The sequence below is a fragment of the Diadema antillarum genome, unplaced genomic scaffold (genome assembly GCF_040938485.1).
Source record: "Diadema antillarum isolate AM-2024a unplaced genomic scaffold, OU_Dant_1.0 seq00001234_RagTag, whole genome shotgun sequence".
In the NCBI taxonomy this organism is placed as follows: domain Eukaryota; kingdom Metazoa; phylum Echinodermata; class Echinoidea; order Diadematoida; family Diadematidae; genus Diadema; species Diadema antillarum.
Genome location: NW_027272022.1, coordinates 711368 through 738116, shown reverse-complemented (window position 1 = coordinate 738116; position 26749 = coordinate 711368). Strand labels below are relative to the sequence as shown.

General features: G+C 39.4%; 1 protein-coding gene across 1 annotated transcript in view; it reads left to right on the top strand.

Moving 5' to 3' along the window:
• LOC139745090 (phosphatidylinositol-3,5-bisphosphate 3-phosphatase MTMR2-like) overlaps nt 1–18623 on the top strand; it is a 32106-nt gene extending 13483 nt beyond the window's left edge. The window contains exons 5-16 of the mRNA XM_071655511.1: nt 1538–1639; nt 2525–2608; nt 4891–4965; nt 7192–7266; nt 8166–8354; nt 9458–9549; nt 11334–11427; nt 12313–12519; nt 13696–13788; nt 14454–14567; nt 15759–15938; nt 17217–18623. Coding sequence (XP_071511612.1) covers nt 1538–1639; nt 2525–2608; nt 4891–4965; nt 7192–7266; nt 8166–8354; nt 9458–9549; nt 11334–11427; nt 12313–12519; nt 13696–13788; nt 14454–14567; nt 15759–15938; nt 17217–17372 — 1461 coding nt within the window. The 3' untranslated portion in view covers nt 17373–18623. The remainder of the gene's footprint in view (nt 1–1537; nt 1640–2524; nt 2609–4890; nt 4966–7191; nt 7267–8165; nt 8355–9457; nt 9550–11333; nt 11428–12312; nt 12520–13695; nt 13789–14453; nt 14568–15758; nt 15939–17216) is intronic.
• Nucleotides 18624–26749: the final 8126 nt, after the last annotated feature.

Below are 26749 nucleotides of genomic sequence, written 5' to 3'. Positions count from 1 at the left end.
CAAACTTTTTGTTTTGTTCTGGCTATTTGTTTGCTTTTTATGTAGACAAATTTAAATCCTAATCTTACCATCTCTGAAACTGTACCTTTTTCTTCTTTCTTTCTTCTTCTCCCTTTTCTATTTTTTTTTTTTGCGGAGCGCTTAGAGACAATTCATGTGATAATGCGTTATATAAATGTTGTGAATTATTATTATTACTTGTTACTGGCTGTCATCAATCATAGAGAACGCAAAGACAACAAAAAATAATAATCTGAATAAAACAAACAAACCCTTAATGATCCACACATTTCTTGCTCTGCAAATTTAAAGTAGATATAAAAACTATTTGCCAGTCCACATCTCTTTAATTTGTCTCTGCCATCCTTGTCTAAACTATCAGGAAAGATTGTATTTAAAGCAATAATAGGGACTCTTGAAAGGCAGTGTCTATTCCTTTGTTTATCGAAATTCTTCGTCGAAACAGCTGGAACTGCTGAAGCCCTGACACAGTGGTGTTTATTGATTTATTACTTGTAGAATACATGTACCTTCTATTAAGGAAGTTAGTAAGGAACTGGCAGTTTGATTATCATTATTCTGTTTAGAAAAGGTCACAAATTTAGAACTTACAGAGTATATGCTGGGTCATCTAATTCTCAGATTGCCTAAAATCCATCATCTCATTCGGACAGCACATCAACTTTGATTAGATTTGCTTGCGTACATACCTTCAGGGGGAAGTGTAATTGTTAGCTGATTTGTTTATTTTGAATCATTTGCTTGTCTTGTCTTTTGTTGTTGTTTTTGTGGGAAAAGGGATTTTTAAGGAGATATGAGGAATTAACATTCTTTAGGCGTGTATTACCAAACATGCGAGACACTTGACTGGCAGGATTGAGTGCGCTTTGAGATTGCTACTGCCTACATTTTTTTTTAAAATGACATAGAAACAGCTGAAATATCATCTCTTTGTTGCCCAAATTGCCCCTTCCTCTCATTGCCAGCATATTGAGCAATGATGTGTCATTAACCATTTTTCAGTGTTACATGAAACCTCAAAGCAAAACAGAAAAAAACAGTGGCAGTCCTTCCGTCTACAACTGTAATTGTTTGGTTTGTGTAAACACTGTAATGCTCAGTTGGCTTATTTCCCAGTGGTTAGAATGCGGTCAACTTTCTTGTGAACTACTTGTCAGATTTATGATGTCACTGTGTGAACCCACTCCCACTCCCCCTTGTCCTTTGTGCCTCCCTCTTCTTTCAGAGAAGTGAATTGTCAAATTTTAGGAACTGTTCCAAGCCATGAGTAGTACCTGTTGATAAAAGGATGTGTAACCTATTGAAAATGAACTATTATATAGTTTTGTTCAGTGTTCATACACATGCGAACATAGTGTGATATGATTGTGTTAATTTGTACATGACTTATTCCCCTCAGCACACAAAACTTCAATATAGGAAATATACTCCCAGCAGTCAAGTGGTTAATGTGTATTTGCAATGATTTTTCTTTCGATTTCTTTCCTTCCTTTTCCTTTAATGCTGTATTACATAGGATATGAGAAACTTGAGATTTGCCCACAAACAGGAAAACCACTCCAGAAGACTGGTTTATGAGAAAGTGCAACAATATGCCTTTCCTGCATCCAATAAATTGGTAAGTAGCGAGATATAGATCAATATCAAAGGATATTCCTGAATTCTTACTGGTCCTACCCAATAAAGGAGGCATTGTATGCAGGACTTCCACTTGTTCTTCCATGCATCCCGAATCTTGTGAACATTAAGCCTTTATGTGCCCAAGGACAGAGCCAAAATTTCCAAGCTTTTACCTATCCAAACTTTATTAAGAAGCCCATGTTGGTCGATTGAATTAACTTGATGCTACATTTGCTATAGTATTATAGTGCTGTATGATATTCAAATTCATGAAATTCTTCCTTCGAGGTGTTTTTATTGCAACTGATTGACAAATTGCCCTACATCGACGTAGATTAGCATTGAATTGATCAGTGTTTTAGTAGTAGCCATGATAAAATATCGGGGCGTACATACTCGAGTGGGATTCGAAACTACGACCTCCGAATCTCCAGACAGGTGTTATCTCCACTAAACCACTGAGCTTTCCCCCAACAATTCAACATTCAACAATGGTCAATTCAGTGCTTATTTACATCCACGTAGAGCAATTTGTCAATCAGTTGCAATAAAAATGCCTCGACGGAGGAATTTCATGAATTTGAATAATTACGCGCAGTGCCCGCTGCATGCTATAAAGATTAGAACCAACACTTGCTGTCGGACCAAAGCTCGGTGGTTTAGTGGAGATGACACCTGTCTGGAGATCATAATGCAGTTGTTTGCATATTATCCTTCAAAAGATAGTAAGAAATTTAAATGTATCAAAGACAGGTGAGCAAAATGTACAGCTCTGTAGGTTGTACACCAACCATATACTGTATGTTTTGTTTGTTTTCTTCCTATACACTACAAACTACTGAATAAATCTTTGCTATCCACATTGCCTTATTCCTATGTGCAGCCCTTCTTTGCCTTTGAGTACAAGGAGTACTACCACGAAGATGGCTGGGCCGTGTATGACCCTGTGGCAGAATACAAGAGACAGGTATGGATGCTGGTTCCAGAAATCCTCTGAAGGGATCCAACACCCCAACAATAACATCATTTTGCTCTAAATTTGTTTGGACAATGTTAGACGTTTCTTAATACAACTTTGCCACCTGTGAGAAGATTTAATAGTACAAGAAAAAGAGATATTAATCACCCATCTAACGGAACTAAATGGGCCAAGATAGTTGCAGAAGTGTCCTTTTCTTGTTTGTTGCATGGGAAAGCACACAAGAAAGAGGTGCTTAAGTTCTCTAATTGCAGAATCCTCTCACGGATCATAAAGTTAGATTTTGAGTTGTCTGACAGTACCTAAATGCTTCAGCAGATGTCATTCTTTCGATGTTGGTTTCCTTTTATTGTGTTCACAAGATTTAGAAAAAAAGATTGAAGAAAATGTCACATTTGCAATCACAAATCAAATTGTGATATTGATGCTTAACTAGAATGTCATCATTTTCATCATTATTGGTTATTATCATTGTCAAAATGGTTAGCAGCAAAGTTATTACTATTAACTACTACTACTACTATTACCACTACTACTACGACTATTACTACTACTACTACTGCTACTACTACTTCTACTACTACTACTACTTCATTTATTATCAGGGTTAGTACAGTGTAGTAGTTGTTGTAATTGTAGTATTGTTATTGATCTATAGAGTATTATCACACGCAAAAGGAAAGAATATGTATGAATTGATAAGCAATGATATAATGCAAAATGCTACCAATTTCTGATCTGCACCCCATTAGTATTATTTCTTTGTCAAGGGGGGGGGGGGGGGGGAGGGGGGCACTCAAGATGGTCACCCGGCGATATAATTATACCTTTCACCCTCATTGAGGGCAATGCCCTCTTCTCACTTGGACCTTTCCACCTGTTATGAAGCTGAGATGTTGCCCAGTTGTGTGATGTAGATTAAATTGAGAAAGTGAGATGGCCATGATCTCGATTCTCAAGTGGTTATCATCACTCACTGTTTACACATCGTTTGTTGCACGAAAGCAATTGACAGCAATTGTCTCTTTCATATAAAGCAGACACATGGCTCCACAGAGTCTGAGCAGTCTATGGTTACATGATGTAATTAACCCGTTGAGGACGGTTTGATATTGCCCCAACATGTATTTCCCATAGATGCTTGCCCGAGTATACTCGGGACTTGTCCTCAACGGGTTAAGGAGGTATAAGAGAGACTCCTCCCTGATGTAATTGTGAAACTGAAAGGACCATGAGAAGATTGCTTGGTGTATATACCAGCAATGAAGAGAATCCTGCTTTAGGCAGGTCTGGGAACTTTTATATGTGATTGAAAGTAGCCAAAGAACAATATCTTCGATTTGTTAATTGGGCTAGATACACTTTGAAGGGACATACAGCTTCGTCTACAACAGGTGGTTTGATCCAACAGACCTGAAGTGATGATGATTGTTTCTGTAGATGTGACATATGTCATGGTGTGCGTAGAAGTTCTTTCTCAAATTTATGGCTGAGCTGGTGTAGTGTAAAAATGAAAATGTGCAAATATTTTGGGGAGGTATTAGAATATTTGCAGAAATACCTTCTTCTTTGAAGTTATGATAAAGTGAAGTGCACTGAAATCAGCCCAGGGTGAGAGATAACTTGGCCAAAGGTTTCCATGTGTACAATGATACAATTAAATTGACGTGTTCCATTAATGTCCTTCTGATGTCATTAATGTCATGCTCCTGCAATTTTTTCTAAGCCTTCTCAGCTGTCTTTGGGATTATCCATTGCTCAATGCCAGTAATCAGGTGGCCAGCTGTTGAGGGGTAACTCCCTCTCAGGTACCTCTCCTTTGGAGCACAAGTGCCAAGAATGAAATGAATCATCATGTAATATACTGCAAGGAAATGGAGCATATACTGACCGGGTATTGAACCCTCATGCATATGATTATGAGTTAAGTGTAGCACCACAGGACTCCTTTACCTTTGACTTTTAGCTAATAGTCGTGGGGAAGAGAATCCCCAAGTCCCAAGACGTGAGCATGACTGAAGAGCCTGGACAGTGATAAAATTTGATCCTTGTTCTTAACCTGTTCAGGAGGAGTCCTTAGTATACTCTGGCAGGTGTCTATGGGAAATGTGTGTCGTAGCAAAATCAAACCATCCTTAACGGGTTAAAGTTGAAATCAGCACAAAAAAGCGAACCCTTTGAAACAGAAAAGTGAAAGCTTTTTTTATTCTAATGTTTGACAATAAATCTACTTCCTCTCCCCTCCCCCCCCCCCCCCCCCCCCCTTGCAGGGTCTGCCCACCGAGAGCTGGAGAATTTCCAGAATTAATGAGAATTTCTCATTCTGTGACACCTATCCTGCTGTGGTAAGTATTTTAAGTGAATGCTTGCAGACTTGATATTTGCAAAGAGGTATTATTTCAGACAAGTGTCTGGGCAGGAAGTGGAGTTGTGCTTTTGTATGGAAAAACTGCAAGCCTCCACCATGAACTGTCGCCTAATGCATAATGTCTTTTGCATTGTCCATCTGTCCGTCCGTCCGTAATCAATTTTGTGATCGTAACTTGAGAACCGTTTGAGGCATCCAAATGAAACTTGGCATATGTATCTCTGACTGACTAGTGTGCTATTGAGTGGATGAATCTTGGTATATATACGTGCATTACTGTACAGTGATTATGTCAGGGAAAATTTTGGGCCATGGGGTCAAAGGTCAAGTGCGAATGATAAACTTTCATGTGTTTTCCGTATTTCGTAAATGACTCAATTATTAAATGGAAAATGGTGTATAATTACCAGATAATGATTATTTGCTAGTCTTCTGAAACTGTTATCTCACATCAGCAAGATGTACTGTAGACCTATGGGGAGAATGGTGCAATGTTGCAGAGGCACAGGGCCTGCCAGTCATGATAGCAACATTTCTCATTTATTTTTTTGCTGCCTGAGCATGAATAATACACCCTTCTCATATGAGAAGATGTACACGTGTCTATCTTGTCTGTGATAATATGCATCTCCTTTGACAGAACTTTGCCAATCGAGAAAGACTTCACAGTGAACATGGGTTTGATCTCGTAGACTAGTACCCAAAATTCTGCACGTTGTGTCTAATGACTTTTGTAATTGCAGACCGAGATGAAGCAAAACTGAAAGATGATCGAATGCATGTGACACAATCTGAGAGTTTGATTTACAGAGAGGAAAGGGACGAAATTTGATTGAAAGAATTAATGTGAAACTTGTATTTAAAGGACAAGTCCACCTTCATATACATAAGGATTGAGAGAATGCACCAATATTAGTAGAACACATCAGTGAAAGTTCGAGGAGAACTGGACAATCTGTTCAAAAGTTACGAATATTTTAAGTATCTGCGCAGTCACTGCTGGAAGAAAAGACTACTACAGTGTATGATGTCACATGCGTACAACTATACCTAGGAAAATAAAAAGAGAATTTCACAAAACTTTACTTTTTGAATAAAGTGCACATTTCTTTGACTTGCTACTGACGTATGTTAAGGGTAATATTATTCCCCCTGCCTTCTGAAAGAGAGAAGTCATGTGTTCTTTTGTTATGCGAGAAAAATGGAAATATGTTGATTTTTTTTATTCTTTCTTTATATCGTTGTACTCATGTGATATCACAAGCTATAGTAGTTTTTTCATCCAGCCGTTACTGAGCAGAAACTTCAAAAATTCATAACTTTTTAACGGATTGTCCGATTTTGCTCAAACTCTCACTGATGTGTTCTGCTAATATTGCTGCATTCACTCAACCCACATGTCTATGAAGGTGAACTTGTCCTTTAATGCTCACCATCACATGGTACTGTTATTGTTGGAGTTGCTACAAATGTAAGAAATAAATGACAATGAAAGTATTAATATGATTGAATTTAATCCCATGGATTATGATGTGTTTGTATATTTTCTTTTTTGACAACAAAACTGCTTCGAATCCATGTGATGTCTTTTACTGCTCCCAACCTCTGGCATTAGAAAGAGTGGTCTCTATAATAACGATTTATAATGAAAAGCAGATAACCTTCAGCAGTAAGTTGATACGAAAGGGCTATTTTGACACTTATTGTTGAAGATAAGCAAGGGATCCATACCTTATTTGTATTGACCATTTGATTTGAGCCAGAGTACAGCTGATTTTATGAATGCAAGGGCAGTAAATGCCTCAGCGCAAAGCTTACAAATGCTGCAGAATTCATGCAAGATTAAATGCTTGATGCCAGTTTGATTGTACCTATCTTGGTGGGTGGGGTCTTGGCTGTTTATGAGTCCCTTAACTGTTGATGTCTTGCTTGTAATTTTTAGTGAGTTTTACCTCATTACAAACTGTTATCCATTCTACTGTTAGTAAATCTTTTTCAAATGTTCTTTATTACATATTATGTATTGTCTGTCTGTTTGTCTCTCTCCCTTCTTCCTTTCATCTGTCTTCTTGTTGTCTGTCTGTCTGTATGTTCGTGCATTTTATGACTTTAATGTGTTCATTTATGTCTGTCTTTCTGTCTGTCTGTGCAGTGTTCTTTTCTAATTAATGGGGTTTTTTTTAAATCTCTCTCACACATCCAGCTTGCCATACCTGCTGCTTCTGATGATGAGTTACTGCGGCAAGTTGCTGCCTTCAGAAGTCGGAACCGATTACCGGTTAGTTTTTCATAGCGAAATGCATTGCATGCATTTGTTTTAACCTGTTTAATACTGAATTTTGAAATACCCATAGACTTAATATGCAGGCCACCAGGTTTCTGTACAGAATGAAGCCTTTTTGGGAGATGAGAATGATTATAATCATTATAAGAATCATAATGATTATAATGATAATGATGAAGGAGTTCAGACTCACATGACATGATGGCTGTCGTGAGTTACACTTAGTATGCCATATTGGAAGATTATTGCCTTATCCCCTATGTACTCATAAAATCCTTTTCATGTTTGCAACACTCTGACCCTTTCACTGTACTGCTGCATACATGTATTACCTTAAATCACTACAGAAATCTTTCTTTGTGGTCATCCCACATTATGTGCTCATGACTGAGTAGAGACTATATATGATTATTACACTTTTCTCTTCCTCCCCACCTCTTCAAAGAAGGCACTGTATATTAAAAGGGATCATATAGATTTGGTTGAAACCTACCTTCAGGTTTCTAATATTTTCTTGGTGAGATAATTAAAAACCTCTTATGAAATGCAAAAGGGCATGTAATTTCAAGAGGAATTCAACATTTTTTTTTAATGAAAATTTGTTTTGAAAGGGCTAGGAAATCATAATAAAAGATGGGACCTACCTTTTCTTTCAATTGCTTTGTTTTACTTTGTATTTGGATGTCTCAGCAATTCCAAAACTGATTTTCATCAAATAAACTTTGAATGCCTCTTAGAATGGTAAGCTTTATACTATTTCATAAATGGTTTCTTGGTGTCTTGCAAAAAATTAAAAGCCCAATCCTCATCTCCACCAATACTATACAATCCCTGTAAGCTGTTAGCTGTGTTACCTTTGGCGCTGTGACTAACATTTAGTCTTCTCTTCCCAGACCCTGTCATGGCTTCACCCCCAGAGCCAGGCCACCATCACACGGTGCAGCCAGCCCCTGGTGGGCGTGGGTGGTAAGAGGAGTAAGGAGGATGAGAAGTACATCCAGATGATACTTGATGCCAATGCCCAGTCCCACAAACTGGTCATCATGGATGCCAGGCCGACAGTCAACGCTGTAGCCAACAAGGTTAGGCATTACCAGGGTGTCATCACCCTCCCCATCAATATGATCCCAGAAGGAATTTGAACCAAATACGCCAAATATTTTGTGAGGTTTTTACTTTCATGAATGTTGCGAGTCAGGTGCTATTCGCGGATTTAAAAACACTTGAAAATGTTAACTCTGTTCCCAACATGAATGTGACATGCACGCATACATTTCTCTGTTCAGCACTGTACTCCACAATTGTGAATTCAACCTCTCACGAAATTGGTGGGAAGTCCCGATTCGTGAAAAATTAGACACGCTAAATATTTGGCGTGACTGTAATTTTGTTTACCTAGCATCCTGATAAATTGTGTGTAGACGTGTATGCCAGTCTTTGCCTGGAATGTCCACTTGGTTTCATCAATCGATGCTGAATTGCTTTGGTATATAGCTACGGGGAGAAGAACAAGACGGAGAAGACGAAATACAAGAAGAAGAAAATGTTAAAGAAGAACAATAGGAAGAAGATGAAGAAGAAGTGTGGATGGATAAAGAAAAAGTAGTTGCAAAAGTTCTCTTTATCATGCAGTTGTAACCCAATTATGCAATTAAGTTTCTTACACCTTATTTTGTATTTACCATCTGAGGTAGTGAGATTTAATTATGTATATTCACCATATGCACCAGTGTGTGATAATTTTTGATGATTTTAAGGCTTCTTGAATATAATTCAAAATAATTGATGAGCATTTGACAGTGAAGGTAAAGTCATTCCCTCTGTCTCAGAGGCGATATTCCTTTATGTGTCCGTGAAATGGACTGCACTCCTCAAAACCTAATTCATGTCTCATTGGGTGATTCAAAGTGGCAGTAGTAACAAGGACTTCAAGATTATTTCAACACTTTTCCGCATTCTTGAAATCAGTAAATACTCATCGTGATCTTTTCTGGCTTCTCATTGACATGGTTTAAGATTCTCGTCTATTCCTTCATATTTTGACTTTTTCCCTGTACATTGTGATTGTGCACATGTTTCTTTCTCCTATGGTCTGTATGCTGGTCCTGGTTTAAGTTTATCTCTGTGAGTGGCAAGATTTTACTGCAATCAAGTGCATGTTGTGATTTTTTTCCCCCCTGTGCAGGCCAAGGGCGGTGGTTATGAGAATGAGGACACGTACCAGAATGCCGAGATCTGTTTCTTGGACATTCACAACATACATGTCATGAGGGAAAGGTGAGGGGATAGACAGTCCTTGGACAGTTGTTTGTGTGTGTGTGTGTGTGTGTGTGTGTGTGTGTGTGTGTGTGTGTTTGTTTGTTTGTTTGTTTGTTTGTTTTTAAGAAAATATTGTGGCATTTCAGAGCTGTAGATTAATTTTAGAGTGTGAAGCTGTCATGGCCATTCAGTGATAAACCAGGACACACTGATTACATGTAAAAGAGGGAGATTAGATTGGAGATGTGGGTTTGCCATTGTTTCCTATTATCAATTATCAAATCACAAGCAGGTGGAGGGGGTTTCCAGTCACACAATGAGGTGTCAGTTCTATTTAGAGCTTTGACAAGTTTGAAAGAGGATAGATTGGTTGAAGGTGAAGAACAAAATGGGGGTGTTCTTTTGCTGAAATTAGTCTTGAACAGAATTCATATGAATGAAAGAGAGAGAGAGAGAGAGAGAGAGACAGACAGACAGACAGAGGGAGAGATTACTCCAAGCACAAAGTTCTGAAAGAACTATAAAGAGGAGATACAGTTGCCAGCAAAATTATTCAACCCCTCTCTTGCATTTTGGACACTCTGGCATAATGAATTACATTATAACTGCAGATTATTACTAAATCATACAAGTGGTGATCAGATAGTTTGTTACAAGTAAATAACAGATCATTAGCCTTTGATTTGCATATAGTTACAAACTTTGATCATTCATGCATAAAAAGATATGGTCCAGTGAGCACATTTATGGTCATTTTCAGTCCTTTCAGTGATCACTGAAGTGTAACGTGAAATGCTTCGTTGAACATGGTTTGTTCACGCATTGTTTTGATAGGTAACACAATATGACTGAATTTGATGTAGGATTCTAAATATTTCAATTGGTATCTTTCATTGTACAAAAATATTTAAATGAACTAATTTCTAGTGAAAGTTGCCACCATAGAGTTTGTACAGAGGTTTAGACAGATATTGATAATTCAAAGTTTAAGTCATGTCAAAATGAATATAACCCATTGAAATGCTAAGAGTTGTGTATAGAATGGCAAGATATGGTTTAAAATTCCGTAAAAACAAAACAAATTAATCATGATCATCAGACCATAACGAGTCATGCTTCAGTGATCACAGAAAGGTCTGAAATGACTATAATGTGCTCACTGGACCGTATCTCTTCATGCATAAATGATCAAAGTTTCTAAGTATATGCAAATCAAAGACTATTGATCGGGTAAGCACTTGTAATAAACTATCTGTTCACCTCTTGTGTATGATTTAGTAATGGTAATGTTATTCAATTTGCCAGAGTGTCCATATTTCAAGGGGGTTGAATAATTCTGCTGCCAACTGTAGGTCTATGACACCCATCCTTCCTTTCATCTGTCTTCTTTCACTCCCAACATTCTGTGTGATTCCAGTGGAACTTTGCTATAAAACGTCAGATAGAAATGAAAACCAGTTCTAACTTTTTATATTGCTTTGTTTTTGTTCCGTGATATAATAACAAACCTGATCTCAAAAGGTAATTGTTGTGGTTTTTAGGTCCTTGTTATAATGAGGTTCTACTGTTTACATAGTGTAGCTGGACAAACTCATCACGTACCATACCCCTCATGGAAAGTTTCACAAACTTTTACGTGTGAACATTTTACGAGCAGGCCATGTGCAAACTCTCCACACACAGAGGTCAGTTGGAAACCGCATCTGTATTCCGCTGCAAGTGAATGTATTTCACAGTCATTTTTTATGATCATGTTGCATCGTGGTTAATCATGGTATTGTTTTTGTGTTTTCCCTTCGCAGTTTGCGGAAGCTGAAAGACATCTGTTTTCCTAGCATCGATGAGCATCATTGGCTTGCCAACCTTGAGGCCACTCACTGGCTGGAGCATGTCAAGGTAGAGATAGAGGAAGACACTGTCTATTATCTGCCAAAATAAAACAATGAAATGAAATAAATAAAATGATGAACAAAAAAAAATAAGTGAAAATAACATTGTGTGTCAAAAATCTTTTCCATTATTATTATAACATTGCTATTTTTCAGCAAAGCCAAAATTTCATTCAACCTAGTACCATTAGGTATTCTTAATTTTGTGAATAACAGTTATTGATTTTTTTTTTCTTCTTCATGTCATCATCACATGCACAAATGTGTGATTAGGAGATGGAAATGTTTCTGTTAAATGCTATTGATGACAAAACATAGATATTGTCCATGAAAGTTATACACTTTTCCTGGCAACAGAACAGATTTCTGTGGTGCATTTGCAGATGCACTCTTTTGCCATAGAGAGGCTGATGTGACAGGAAGTATCTAGATTTAGATAAATCTGACTCTAATCCTGTTGATGAGTAGTTTGAAAAACAAAGAAATATTCAAAATAATCTTTGAAGTATAAAATAGACATTATGACAAATTCCATCATCAAACATCGTATACTGTAGCCTCTCATGCAAGATTAGATTTTTGATTGAGAATTGTCCTTCAGAATGTGAGTAAAACTCGGAAAGAGTATAACGTACTTGGCAACTCTTTATGGTTTTGTGGTGTAAGGTTAAAGTTTATGAGCAAAAATTTGTGAGGATGGGGAGAGCATGAGAGAGATGGTTACAAGGGTTACTTTGTGGCTGAGCGATATCCATCGGAATGCATCATTATCTTGAGTATCATAGGAGTGAAGCATTCATTTTTATGCTGCATAACAGTGATTATGTGTTCTATATTCTCTCACTAAATGCTATGTTCATCAATGCAATTTTTCCCCTTCATGGTTGGTTAGATGGTACTGGCTGGTGCGGTGCGAATCGCTGAGCGGGTTGAGAGCCAGAAGACGTCTGTGGTGGTCCACTGCAGCGATGGATGGGACCGCACCTCCCAGCTGACCGCCCTGGCCATGCTCCTCCTTGACCCATACTACCGCACCATCCAGGGATTCGAAGTCCTCATCGAGAAGGAGTGGCTGTCGTTTGGACACAAAATGGCGCAGGTGTGACAACTTTACCTTTATGCAGAAGAACTTTTGTGCCTCATTTTGAAAAGATCTTTAGTTTGATTTCCTCTTCATTTTTTTATTTTCCGTGCTGAGATGATTAGCATCAATGTTTTGAAAAACTTCCCTCAGATGTGTGAACATTTTTGGGGAGCCTAAATGCCCACTAGACTTGTTGGGGAGAAAAAAGGGCTCAAAGAATTTGCAGTGTACATAACATTGGTTAGAATACATAATGTGAATTACAGTATTATAAATATATGAAATGCAAACCATACACCAACAGTTCATTAAGAGAAAGAGATAAGGGCAGGTGCTGGTAAAATGAGTGTGGCTCATGTACTGTTAGAACATCTCAGTAGTTTGATACCCTAGTAAGATTTGTCACAGCACAAAAGAAAAGTCATCAACGAGACTGAAATTGAGCTGACCATGACTGATGGTCTTCACACTGACATACATTGACCATCAGTGCATCTCAGTGACCTTTGTTTGTTTTTTAGAAAACTCATATATGAATGATGGAATCTTTTCTATTTTAGGAATAAATATCTTAACTCAAGGAGTTCAATGATAAAGTTATTGAAATGAATTTATTGGTGCATAGGTGTTCGTAGTGTAATGTGTAAATTGCTGGACCCATGATGTTGGGGAAGGGCACAGACTGCCGACTGGGAGGAATCAGGCTGTTCCAGAGTTGAGAATTTACTATCATTTGACACTTGTAGGTAATGGCTAGGAAGATTTTTATCATTGCATCTGAGTGTGGATATGTCTATATATTTTAAAGCTGGACAGATAAGATATTCAGCTCACAAGACTTAGTTAAAATTCAATGCATTTGAATAATTATGCAGTACCCACTGCATGCTATAAGGATTAGAACCACCGCTTGCTGTCGGGCGGAAGGTCGGTGGTCTGGTGGAGACGACGCCTGTCTGGAGATCAGGAGGTCGTAGGTTCGAGTCCTGCTCGAGTATGTTCGCCCATGATTTCTTTTATCATGGCTACTACTAAAACACTGACCAATCCAGTGCCTATTTACGTCGATGTAGGGCAATTTGTCTATCAGTTGCAAAGAAAACATCTCGACGGAAAAATTTCATCAATTTGAATTAGACTTAGTTATGTGAGCAAACCCTTCTCCATCTGCTCCTTTCTCCAATTCCACAGCGTCATGGCCATGGAGACAAGAACTACGCCGACGCTGACCGATCTCCAATCTTTCAGCAGTTCATTGACAGTGTCTGGCAGGTCACAAGACAGGTGAGATATACTGGAGGTAGCAAAGTTCTCCCTTTGCATTCAAACAGAGTCATGAATGACAATGAGTACTGTATCATAGAAGTGAAAAAAACAAAACCTGTCTTTGTGCCATTAACATAGCTGTCAAAGATACATTTATTTGGTAGTGAAGGTCTTTTGTGCTTGAAAAATATGATAGAGTGTAGAAAATCTGTTGGTAATTGATGTGCATATGTGTAGTGCAAATGATCTTTGTAGTTTGTGTTCAAGCAGTAGAATATGATGGGTAGGTTGGATGTAGATTGATGATATCTCATATATATTTAGTTCTTGTTTTACAGAAAGCTGTATGCCACAAAGTTATCACTAATATGTGCAAATGTAGCTGTAATCAAGTTCATTACTATGTAAGATAGACCTTCCAGCTATGATTATTTATTTCAGGCTTGTAGGTGCAGGCAAGGTGCCAAATCACCTAAAGCAGTTCCCAAATCATAAAGAATCCCTCAAATTCTTGACTTCATCTCTTGACAAGCAACTAGAAATAACTTTTGTACACAATGACTTCTGACATGGTGAGCTGCAAAGATTTTCTCGTGCTCAGTCTGTGCACAAAGCAATATGCTGCTTCTTATCCCTTACACATATTTGTGTATGTTATTCTTTTTTTTTTCTCCACTGTTCAGTTCCCGAATGCATTTGAGTTCAACGAGAACTTCCTGATCACCATACTGGACCACCTGTACAGCTGTCTCTTTGGTACATTCCTCTTCAACTGTGAGAGGGAACGTGTGAAGGAGGTGAGAGGCTGTAGTAGTATGCAAATTGTATGCAAATTAAATTCTTGCGTGGCTCCAAAATATCCTACCTCGAGAAACACTCAACACAGACAGAGTGAGACCCTGTTTACAGTGCGAGGCTCGGCCGCGGCTCGGCCCAGCCCCGCTTAAGTGTAAACGCGCAAAAGGCCAAATGCGGGGCCAAAATTGGCCTTGCATTTGGCCTCGTTCTGGAGATGGTCTCGGCCGCGGCTCGGCCACGGCCGAGCCCGGCCTTTTCTCAGTGTAAACGCAAACTGGGCCAAATGCGCGGCCAATTTTAGTCTGGCTTCCAAACCCTCTGCCCGTACTATTTTGCCATTCAGGATATTAACCCCCTCAACGTCAAAAGCTAGTATAGATTAAGGTGGTTTTGTCCTGCAAAGGGATTTTTCCTTCGGCAAAGGCCTTTGCCCGAACGGCGACTTCGTCGCCACGGAATCCAGTTGGCAAAGGGTCTGAAAACCAGACTATACGAAATTGCGTTTGTTTACAAGCAGAGCGCCACTACGACAAAAGATTGAAAGGTTTGAATTAAAAGCGCGGCCGAGCCCGGCAGTGTAAACGGACAAAATTGCGGGGCTCGGCTCCGCAATTGAGGCTGGGCTCGGCGTCGGCTCGGCCGCGGTTTGGCCCAGCCCCACACTGTAAACGGGGTCAAAGACATGGTTTAGGATGGCCTCCCAAACTCATTGGCTGTAGCAGAGTTGCCAAGTTTCCCTAATTCCGCAGAAGGTTTTCTGAAAACTTCAAGATCTCTTCATGTCTGTATGAGAGAACATCCAAATCTCCCTGATACAGGAATTATTTTGCCCATTGAGATGCATGTAACTCTGTGTATTCCCCTGATGCCTTTTATGGAATCTTCCTGATTTTGATGGGGGAATGTTGGCAGCCCTGCTGTAGGGTGGAAGGTAGGGGTAGGTTCCGTAAGTAAATGATACGATGGTAAATACATAATGGTAACTGTGGTGACGCTATTGAATAGTCACCTGCACTATTAGATATCTCAAATTGTGCTTTATGTATTTGTCACTCCATAGGAGATTCTTTGCACCAAACACAACACATTCTTTCATGTCTGTACCAGACACTCATGAATATTCATAGGTTATGACTTTTGCATACCAAGGTATTCATCATGATACAAACTCTTTCCCATCTGCTCTGCAGGGGGTGAAGACAAAGACTGTCTCGCTGTGGTCCTACATCAACAGTAACACGGAGGAGTTTATTAACCCCATGTATGCCAGCTACATGCACCAACACGTCCTCTTCCCAGTGGCCAGCATGCGTCGCATCGAGCTCTGGACGTCTTACTACATCCGCTGGAATCCAAGGATGAGACCACAGGTACGACTCTTCTCGCTTCACTTTTTCTTTTTACCTCCGCCAAGAGAGGAGGGTATATGTTTTCATTACCGTTGGTTTGTTGGTTTGTCCATGTGCAAAATAACTAAAAAAGTAGTCAACGGATTTGGATGAAACTTACAGGAAAGGTTGAAATGACGCAAGCAACAGATGATTTAATTTTGGTAGTGATCTTGGAATTTTTAGGGAATTTATGAAGGATTTTTGTTATTTTGGCAGGTAGGGTCAATGTATTTGGGAGTTCAGGCTGCGCGTATTTGAGATTTTCGCGCGCGCACTAAAGTACGTGCTCTAGTCTCTACTAAGGCGAGACGCGCCGCACAGCTGGAAGTTTATGACGTAACAAAAGGCTTCTATCTTGGGAAATTGGGCAATTTTCAGCACGCGTACATATGGGTGGAAATCACTGATCTCTATGGAAGAACAATTTCAGTGGTAAAATGAGTTGCTTTGTGGAGGTCTGCATTCTCAGAGTGCTTCTCTAGTTTATGTGTGTGTAACAAATGAAGTTTGGGCTGATGCTCACAAGTTTCTTAGCCCTCTTACCTTTTATGAGGTATGACACTGTGTCACAATGAGCAGAGCTGTATTTAGGCAGTCACAGATTTCTGTGTCTAATTTACTGTCGGGTCTGTATTTTGTGTTTAGGTGTACTAATGGAACAAGTTCCCCACAGAAGATATTGCAATACTGTAAGGGGAATAATAGAAATGGGAGAGAATGAATACGAGCTGAATAACATTGTCTGAATATATATGTGTGTGCTTAGTTTCATGCAAGTTGAGTAAAGCACAAAATTCTTAGAATAAATCATTTGCAAAATAGTCTTCATTTACAATAAGTTAAAGATCTGTATGATCTGCAAATTTGTATTTTTTGGTGTTTATGCCATTGAGGATGAGCCGATTTTGCTATAACACATATTTCCCACACCTGCCTGGTATGAATGTGTATACCCGGGATTACCGTAGAATGAGGAATGTTCGTGTGCATTTTAATTTCGCGAATTTCATGAATTTCGGGAGAGCCAGGATTCGCAAGATTAAAATGTATGCAAAAGTTCTTGTCTACACTATATGCATTGAATGTTGGAGGCAACTCGCGAAAATTTCATGCCGCGAAAATATTGTGTTTTACGGTAGTCGTTGACAGGTTGATAATTGTAGACAGAAACACGGTCAGGTAAGTATACAAGACATTGTTAATCTGGCTCTGCATCATCTCATTACTACCTCTGGTTGACTTTGCCTTCCCCTTCAGGAGCCGGTCCATCAGAGGAACAAGGAGCTGCTGGAGCTGAGGGCCCAGCTCCAGAGACAGGTGGAGGAACTCCAGAAGGAGATAGAGGCCCGGGACCTGGGCCTGCAGGGGGGCACATCGTCGCCCCCACGGGTGGCCAGCCCCATCAATGCCTGATGAGACACTCTTACACCCCATCCTCTGGGCCCTGTTTTATGAAGAGTTAAAATTTATTATGTAGTTGATTTCAACTGAAAGTCTATGGCAGCCTGTGTGGTAATGAAAATTTAAATCGATTTTATCTTTTGATGAAACGGGGCCCTGGGCTGGTAAAGGGTGTTGCGATGATTGAGGGGAGGGGTGCACATGGACACATTTAGACTTGCACTCATGGTTGCTAATTGCACTCTCTTGGACTGAACCACTCCCCCATAGTCCACCAAGGTTTGTCACAAGGTGCCATTGGACATGAGAGCTTTGTATAGCAGATTGCAATGTTTAGCACAAGTCACCTGCAGGATTTTGGGGCCTGAAATGGAAGTACTCCCAACGTGTCCTTGCTTGTATCATTTCATGGAATATTCTTGAGTCGCCCTGAGTTAAAAAGAGTTGAGAAATTTTATATTCTGGCCAACAAGCATAGAACAGTGATGAAATCTTTATACCACCAAGCTATCTAGAAGCATATCTTGCCTATAGCCCCCAGCCCCTTCCTCCCCAGGAACTCTCCCCCTCCCCCACCCCCATCCTTGCAGACGCACACACATTCACTCACACCTGGTAGCTCTCTAGATATGTAAAACAATCGCTCACTGCATGCCGATTCGTAAGCATCTTTTTATGACTGATATGGCAAGCACCATAATGGTTTTAATGTAGCAAAGATCATCACTGGCAAAGGAAAAGGTACTTCAAAATTTATTTCAAAAAAAGGAAAGAAGAAGAGAGTGCTGTATATTGATTGGTATCTGTGCATTGGCTTCTCTTGACTAGATTGCCACGTTGCACAATGTGCACAAATTTGAATGTGATATAGAGAGTGTGCAAATATTTGGAATGCATCTTGTATGAAGAATAGGGGAATTATTCAGATGTACCGGTAACAGCATTATGGTTCTGTCTGTGTCTGAATGGCCTAGGTGTTCTACTGTGTAAAGTAATTGCAAGTCCATCTCTCACACTTACTTGAACATAGAGGGCAGTACACACATGATGTCAACCCATGATCAGGTACTCGTCTTTTACTGCGCAGGTTTCGGGGCTCAAAATTCAGATGTAGCTTCATCCTATGCAATTTGTGTGTGGTGACCATGGTCACACTCATTCTTGAAAGCCTGGGTTAGTTGGTATTGGAGAAATCTCCACAAAATGAAGTATTGTTATGTTTTGCTTTTAATGGGAATAATGGTGTAGGTTATATCTAGACCTGAATATTATTCAGAGACTGACATTGTTGATATCTTTATAACTGACAAAAATGTATATTTCTTTGAAAGCCGAAAAGTATGGAAAGAAGTGTAGCAAAGAGATTAATTTTAATAATGCCCTTTTCCAAATACCTGTGTCTTGGCTGATATCCTCTTTTAAACAATGTATGTTGTCCTTGGCGATTTCTTTTTAACTTTCTTTTCTGCCAGTCTGCACCTTAAAAGTTTGCATGGGTTCCTGGGTAAATGACCATACACTGCATTTCCCATCTTTCAGACACTAGTAATTACCTCCTAGTAGTAGAGGCAGAAATGTTAAGCAGGTGTACACACTATACACAGGTATATGTTTGTAGGTAATAAACAAGCATTTAACTCTCTCAGGCCCACCAAATTCAGATCCTAGTGATGTTGTACATAAACATATTGCCCATGGGATTGAAAGTGTTAAGTGTATTTCTAAGGTTTGCCCCATCCCAGTTTTGCTCAGGGATATTATGTATCTCCTCGGAGCAAACATATCAAAGGTAAGGACTTTGGTCAATGACATACACATATCTCTCCATGTCATCTATATAGACTACCATGACAGAGTAAATAGCCTGTATGTCAGCCTAGCAGAGGTTAAATATATCAGAAGCATTTCATTTGTTATATAATATGATTCTATTTATAACTCATTTGTATCAGTCATTATGCTTGAGTTTCTTTTTATACTTTATATTGTAATGCATATACCACAAATGGGAATTGTTATTTATACACTAGCTTCAGTAGATACAGTAATTTGTGTGGGGAATGGCCAGTGTTTGATAGCATCAAGTAATTTTACATGAATGTTTTGGTGATTTAGAAGGAATGTAATTCCCTTTTATATTATTTCTTTTTTTGTTTATGTGCAATATTCACACATTGATACTCACCTGTTACTGATTGTTACATAGGAAATAAATATGTGTAGTTCATCTGTCCTTAATAAGTGGTTCCTTTCTCAAATAGCAAGGAGAATTAATATTTCAATGATAGAGATGAGTATAATCAAATTTGCACACTAGTACACGTGTACAGAACACATGGCTTTCCATTTTGATTTATATGAACATGATTTTAGCTTGTAAATGCAGACTCAAGTGTGTAGGTGTAATACCAATTATCTACATGTACTGAGATAAATGAAAACGTATTAAAGTGAGGATATACATACCTCCATACTTAACAAGTACAATTATTTTTCGTACAGTTAAGCAAACCATCATACTTTCTTTAAGCTAGTGCAAACTTAAACACATTTGATGTATGCCAGCTGTTTGCACTTCTCCTGTAGTAGCTCCCTTCTAATGCAACATTAATCTTGTCAAGCAATGATCACACCATCTTATACTAAACTGTGACTGCTGATGAAAAGGAAAAAAAAAACACAGTTTCAGTATTCTACAAATGCATGATAAAATTAGTATAAAAAGATCAATGTACCTGCACTGTCTCTCTGGAAACTAAACATGTTAGCTCTTTCAACTAAATCATGAAGCTACAAAAGAAATCTGGTCTCGAGATATAAAGTCTATAATGACAACATTACAACCAGGAAATGTAATCAATGTATTTGCCTTTTTAACTCATCGTGCGGCTTTGAAAACTGAAGGTATTGACACTCTTTGGTGAATACATTGCGTATGTAGCTTATAATATATGATATTGGTAGATTATAGACCCATCTATATTTATTTTCATGTTTTGGTAGCGGGTCACTTATGAACCTCAAAGTTATGGAATATCTGTACTTGTACATTGTTAAGATAGTGAAATGTTCTTCAAAATCAATGTTGTACATAAAAAAAAGGATGAAGAATTACTGATTTCTAAGCTTTTGTTTCCTGTACATTTGTAGAATAGAATCAACACGCTTGTAATAATAAAGTTATGGCCTAAGGACATTTACAGAGCCTTTTGTTATTCTTATGCCTTGTGGTGATTCATACTGATGTTCAGATTTATTTTTCTATTGTTTTGATAAAATTTGTTTTGCTAGTATGCAGATGGATAGAAAGAAAGCGAGACGATCCGAAAGAGGGAGGGGGAGATAGGGAGAGAGAGGGGAATAGAGGTGGAGATGGCGGAGAGAGAGGAATCGAGAGAAAGAGGAGAATTTAAACAAATATTATCACTAGTAACACGCGCAGGCAGATGCACTTTTTCGAGTGGAATACTAGTAGTGATTTTGCAGGTGGTCTGGTTTCATGGTTTCTGGACAATTCGACCTCGAAATAATGCGACCCTAAATAGCACGACCTGCACCCTAGACAACGTGTCTCATACTAGTACAGTGTATTTCGTTTTCTGTTTCGTGTTCAGCGTGGCACATAACACGATATGCGTTATAATATATGTATTTCTGAAGGCTGAGCATGACAAGGCTGTATAGGACTATACCCACACGCTGCGGGGGTAGTCATTTTGAATATTCCGTCTCATAGTTTTCCACCTTGCCCCAGCCCACAATGCACTTTCACTGTAGTCAGTTAAGCATGATACATACAAAATATACGTGAAATATGATGAGAAGAGACTGGACTCTCGATCAGCTCATTTACGAGATAATTATGATTGTTTATGACGTATGTGACTGCGCCACGGACAGCTGGTATGCAGATGTTGCAACACGATAAGAAGAGCTGCGGTCCAAACACCAAAACACGTCGCATAAGATGTAAAAAGGGTCCCGCGTTTTACAGCGAGCGCCGCTGATCAGTCGATAATTAGGACCACACAATAGAATTTTCAATACCTCAGCTTTATCGGGTTAAACGCATCATTTAAATTCAAAGGACCGTTCAAATGACAGTAGAGCGTCGGGTTTGGAGCTTTCCCCGCTAAATCTGCAAAGAGGACATATAGAACTTATAAACTGCCCTTCAATGAAAACGTTATCATACCTACAACATTATATGCTTAACAATGAGAGATTCAAACGGACAATTACTTCATTTACTTCGTTTCAGTTTGACAATGTTACATCAAGTTTACGTCAAACGATGTCAGGACTGACCGACATTTTTACAGAGCTTTGTCGCTTTCAGAAAAGTTCGCTTCAAAAGTATAAGAGGACCACACTTGAAAATCAGCATAATTATTTGTGTCAGTATTGTCATTTTTAGTTCAGAATGCAGTTCGGAAGTGATGTTTATAGATGAAAACAAATAGATTGAAATAAGCCGAAAAATCAAAACTGAGAATTTTTGCTGACCGCAGAAGAGCTATAGCTCTCAAAGTGAGCGTAATACTGAATATAATTGTTCGTCGTCAAGAAATGTGTTAAACAATAGCATTATGCACAGACATATGGAGCACACTCGTCTTTTTCTGTACTCTTGAGAGTGAAAATTTTATATCACGGAGTGGCATCTTCTATGACTTGAAAACAGATACAAAATTAAAGAAAAAAGAGTCCAAACTTCCAATCACGATACAGGCATACTTGTAAAAAGTCGTGTTCCTGGTTGGGTAAACCCTCCCCGATTGCCATTATTCTTACTGTTTTGCTGGGCAGTACAGGATAGCCGCCTAATCTTGGTGATGCGGGGATTTGAAAGAGTAAGAAAGAAGGATAAAGCTCGTTCATTACCCTTCGGCGGAAGGTTATTATCAGACTGATTCTATTGATATGGTCACTTTCATCAAATTACGTAATCGGACTGCAGTTAAACGTTATTATGTAATTCTCAAACAATGGCTCATTCCAACGCCAGAAGTCATCTATAGTCTATGAAGTCTAGTCTCCTAAATCTTTTTTTTTCTTAATCGACATAGATCTATACATCAGACCAATGATGCCATAACAATCGTGGGCCTAATTAGAAATTAATACAATACCATGGCTCACTGGCATGAAGACTACTCTTGTGTGCAATCACTCATGCAGAACGCTTTCTCCGAGTCAATAAAAGAGAAGCAACCCCCGGATGGTTGGGTGTTTATTTAAACACCCACTCACTGGGAGAACTGGGAGAACTCATACACATGTATATACCATCGATATACTCAACGTCGTCTTTAATGTTCTTTTCCGGTACCACCGTCATACTCAACTCCGTCCTTAGTTCTAAATCTGTACTTTTTTTCTCAGGTTAGGATCATCAATGGCTCGTGACCGATGGCAACGCCTCTTATTTGTGATTCATCTTCACATCCCATGCTTGTAACCTTGGTAACGGGCTGACCCTATGTCAGAGAGAGGAGCTCAGCACCCTCCACTCCCTAGCTGTCTGTTATCTCTGTTCTGTCCTCACCCTTTCCGCTATTCTTCTATCATCCCTTCTCTTCCACGATGTCTCTGCCTACTAGGCTATAACATAACACCTAGGCCGATAAGACAACTAGAGGCGCCTGCCCCCGGGAAAGGCCAAGACATCACCGGCGTCGACGGGCGGGTCCTATACCTGCTTTGCCGACGGGAACGGCGTATAACCCTGCATTTCTCTCGATGCAGGAGTAGGCAGATGACATCATTTCCGGAACCCTGTCCCCTTTTCCTTCCTTTGTAAATATATCACTTGTAAATATTAAAATAAATGTGATTAGTTTTTTGTAAATAATTAGTAGTATAGGTTTTGTAATTGAATTTAAAGGTATATTTGAATAATTATATTTTTTGGAGCAAATTGCCCACCCGGCAGAGAGTTCCAATAAATCTAAAACAACAACAACAACAACAACGATGGTTGGGCGGACTCTTCCCTGGTCGCCATGATAAACGGACGTGCCGCAACTACTGTTCTGTGGCCGCAACCACTGTTCTGTGGCCGCAACCCGCTCCCGGAATGCATCACGCGCATACATGCACATTATAGGACCCCCAGACAACCCATCCCCATGCACACACACACACACACACACACACACACACACACACACACACGCACACATTACAATTACTATCTATTTACGGCAATAAACGTGGGTACTATAATTGTAACCAGGGCCCTGCCATTTTATGACGAGTTATTATGACTTCTATCATAAGTCTATGGCAGCCTATAGGGCCTATGAACTTGCACTGAATGATGTATATTTTTCAACTCTTGCGCTTTTCCAAAAAGGAGGAACAATAAGAGGAATAACGATGTCAAAGCTACGCACCGATTTCTCCTTCCTTTCTCATATCTCTCTACACACACACACACACACACACACACATATATATATATATATATATATATATATCTAACCCTCTACTCCCGACCCAACACACCGCCCTGGGCTGGGGCTACCAGCGGCAGGGGATGGCTGGGCTCGCGCCCGGTCTGTAAGACGCGAGGGGATTTGGTTAGTGCACTCGTATAAATAGACACACCTGCCACATCATCAGCAATTCGTCAAGTTAATTTACGGACAAAAATTAAGAAAACGTTACATCAAATTCATAAAATTAATTGCCTTTTATTCAAGGGGAAAATCTCCTCTTGTTCAATCAATTTCTATCAATGATTACTTAACACTGGCGATTTAAACACTATTACACAATTTAACTGGGCATGCGCATTACAATCTCATCTCGGTTATTGTACTTACGTACAGCTTCGGGTGCAAGTGCAAAAGGGGGGGGGGGGGGTTTATTGGGAGGGGAAATTGTCCGTGGATAACTGCAGTCGTGTACGGAAGTCCTTCCTTCGCTCAGTCCTTTTCGCTGGCGCTACATGTAACTCTGCTGATGGCCAGCGTTGCCAGGTCCAAACAGAGGAAAATCACCAAAAGGCTAGTAAAAAATCACCAAAAGCCATAAAAAATCACCAAATTTGGAAAAGCGTAGGTACGGCTTCAATTTCAAGACAAATCATATCAATAAACCTTTATCAAACACTCTGCGCGAGTCTCGGTGCAATTTTCGGCGCGCCGTAGTCACACACACACTAAGTGCAAAATGTGTACGATGTGTATGGATATAATGACTATGAGTGTTTGTGTGTGTCGCTGTGACAAAAAAAGGGGCACATGTTATGTTTCTGAAGGAAATATGTAAAAAAGGGGAAAACTTTGGGCAAAATGCATTTTCGTTTTCAATTAGTGTGATTATTTTTCATCGGTCTAAAAATCACCAAAAAGTTACCAAAAATCACCAAATTTTGATTTGGTTACCAGGCTAAAATTTTGTCACCAAACAACTTCAAAAATCACCAAATTTCACCCTTTTTGGTTCCCGAAATCACCATCTGGCAACACTGCTGATGGCTGCCTTCGTCGCCTTCGACCCGTACCGCTTCCGTCGCACCGGCGGCTCGTCGCAGCATCTCCCTGATGGCTGGTATGCGGCTGCGTCGATCTGGCTGTCTGGGCTTCGCTTCACTTGTTCCTCGGCCTCATCGGGATATTAGTGGGCATCAGGGGTGGGGGTTGTGCACAATTCACGATCACTTTTTACACGGCAACTCGTCGGACAGTGGTACGGACAGGCGTTCCCATTTGAATCAGATTCCGAGTGTTCCGCTAATTATATTGTCATTCGGAATTGCAAGCCGTTCCCCACATCAAAAATTAAAGTTCGGCCCACGGCACTTCCTATTAATAAATAGTCTGGCAAAAATCAATCATTGTTCAGGACGACATCCCACTGTAATTCAATTCAGTCCACCCGTGTGTTGCCAAACTCGGTCTTTCCCCACAAACGTTCAGAAAGAAATTATGCCAACGGGCTACATCTTCAAATCTGCTGCTCTGAGGACTTCATCTTTGCTAAACTTAAATATCTGACAGAGTTCTCTCTCGAGCCGGGCAAAAGTTCTCGCAAGAATTTGCTCGCAGAAGTCTCTCCCAAAATGTGCGCAGAAATCTGGCGGAATTTCCCCCAAAAGTGGGTGCCGGAAATTGTCTTGAAATGTCTGCAGAAATCTATCTCGAAATGTGCAAAATTCTCCTGAAAATCTAAAATTCTGAAAAATCTGTCTCCTCCCTACAATGCATGCGCTTTTAAACTAACCCTTAAATCCCTCCTACAATTCCATTATCCAATCATTTTAATTAATTTCCCACACCTGAATTATTGACACCCCTCTTTCGACCAATCCGCTTACCTGTCCCCAACTTGACCCTCTCCTCTCACCTGCGTAACCTACCTGCGTTTCGAACCCAACCTGACACTCTCCCTTCCTTCTAATATTTATAAAACAAAACCTAGCTTCGCTACGAGCCCTTTAACTTACTCCTCCAGTAGGATTCCCAATTTAACTCGCACTACCACAATATTCTCGTTAAACACCTCAACTCCTCGTCAAACATCTACTCCTAACATCCTGCCGGTCCTATCTATTTCTTTATTCCCTTAAAAATCACCTGATGTCTATCAAATGTCCTTCTTCTTTATTCCCTTTATCTGATTCCCTACACTGTCCTACCATGCCCTAAGCCCGCTGTCTGAACCTTATTCCCTTCCCTTTTATTCCCTTTATTCCTTCACCCTGTGCATTGCCCTATCTTCTTCCTGACCTTCTAAATTTTTATTATTTTCTTTATAATACCCATCCTATTCGGAAGCCCCCTATTTTCAGCTCGTTACATATATATATAATTATAATCATACAGATAATCTGGGGCCCGTTGCATAAAACTTACCGTTGAATTTCAATGGTAACTACCGTCAAAATTAGGCATCACAGCCTCATCAGCATCAAGGATTATAAAATTTACCGCTGATTTGAAGACTTACCGCTAGAAAGGAGCGGTATATAAGTCCAGCGGTAAGGGTTTTATGCAACAGGGCCCTGCTGCTGATATCATAACTAACATGTATCATAATTCAGTGACCGCACACAGTTATGTCATATAAAACTATACCATATATAATTCTATGCTGTAACTATAGGCCTATATTACGGCACACATCACTATTTGCAAGGATATCTAGTATTAATGATGTTGATTTAAAACTGATTTTCAAGGAACACACGCATCCTTTGTCACAAAGTCACAAAATAAATCAATTTTAAGTCATTTATATTCAAGCTTATTGATTCGTTGATTGAAGATTTAATTATAGTGTGATATGCCAGACGACAGAAACAAATTGAGGATTTTCCTGACAACAAAAAAGGGAAATGAAACCCAAATATCTGGGGCCAGTTATGTGGAGTGGAGAAG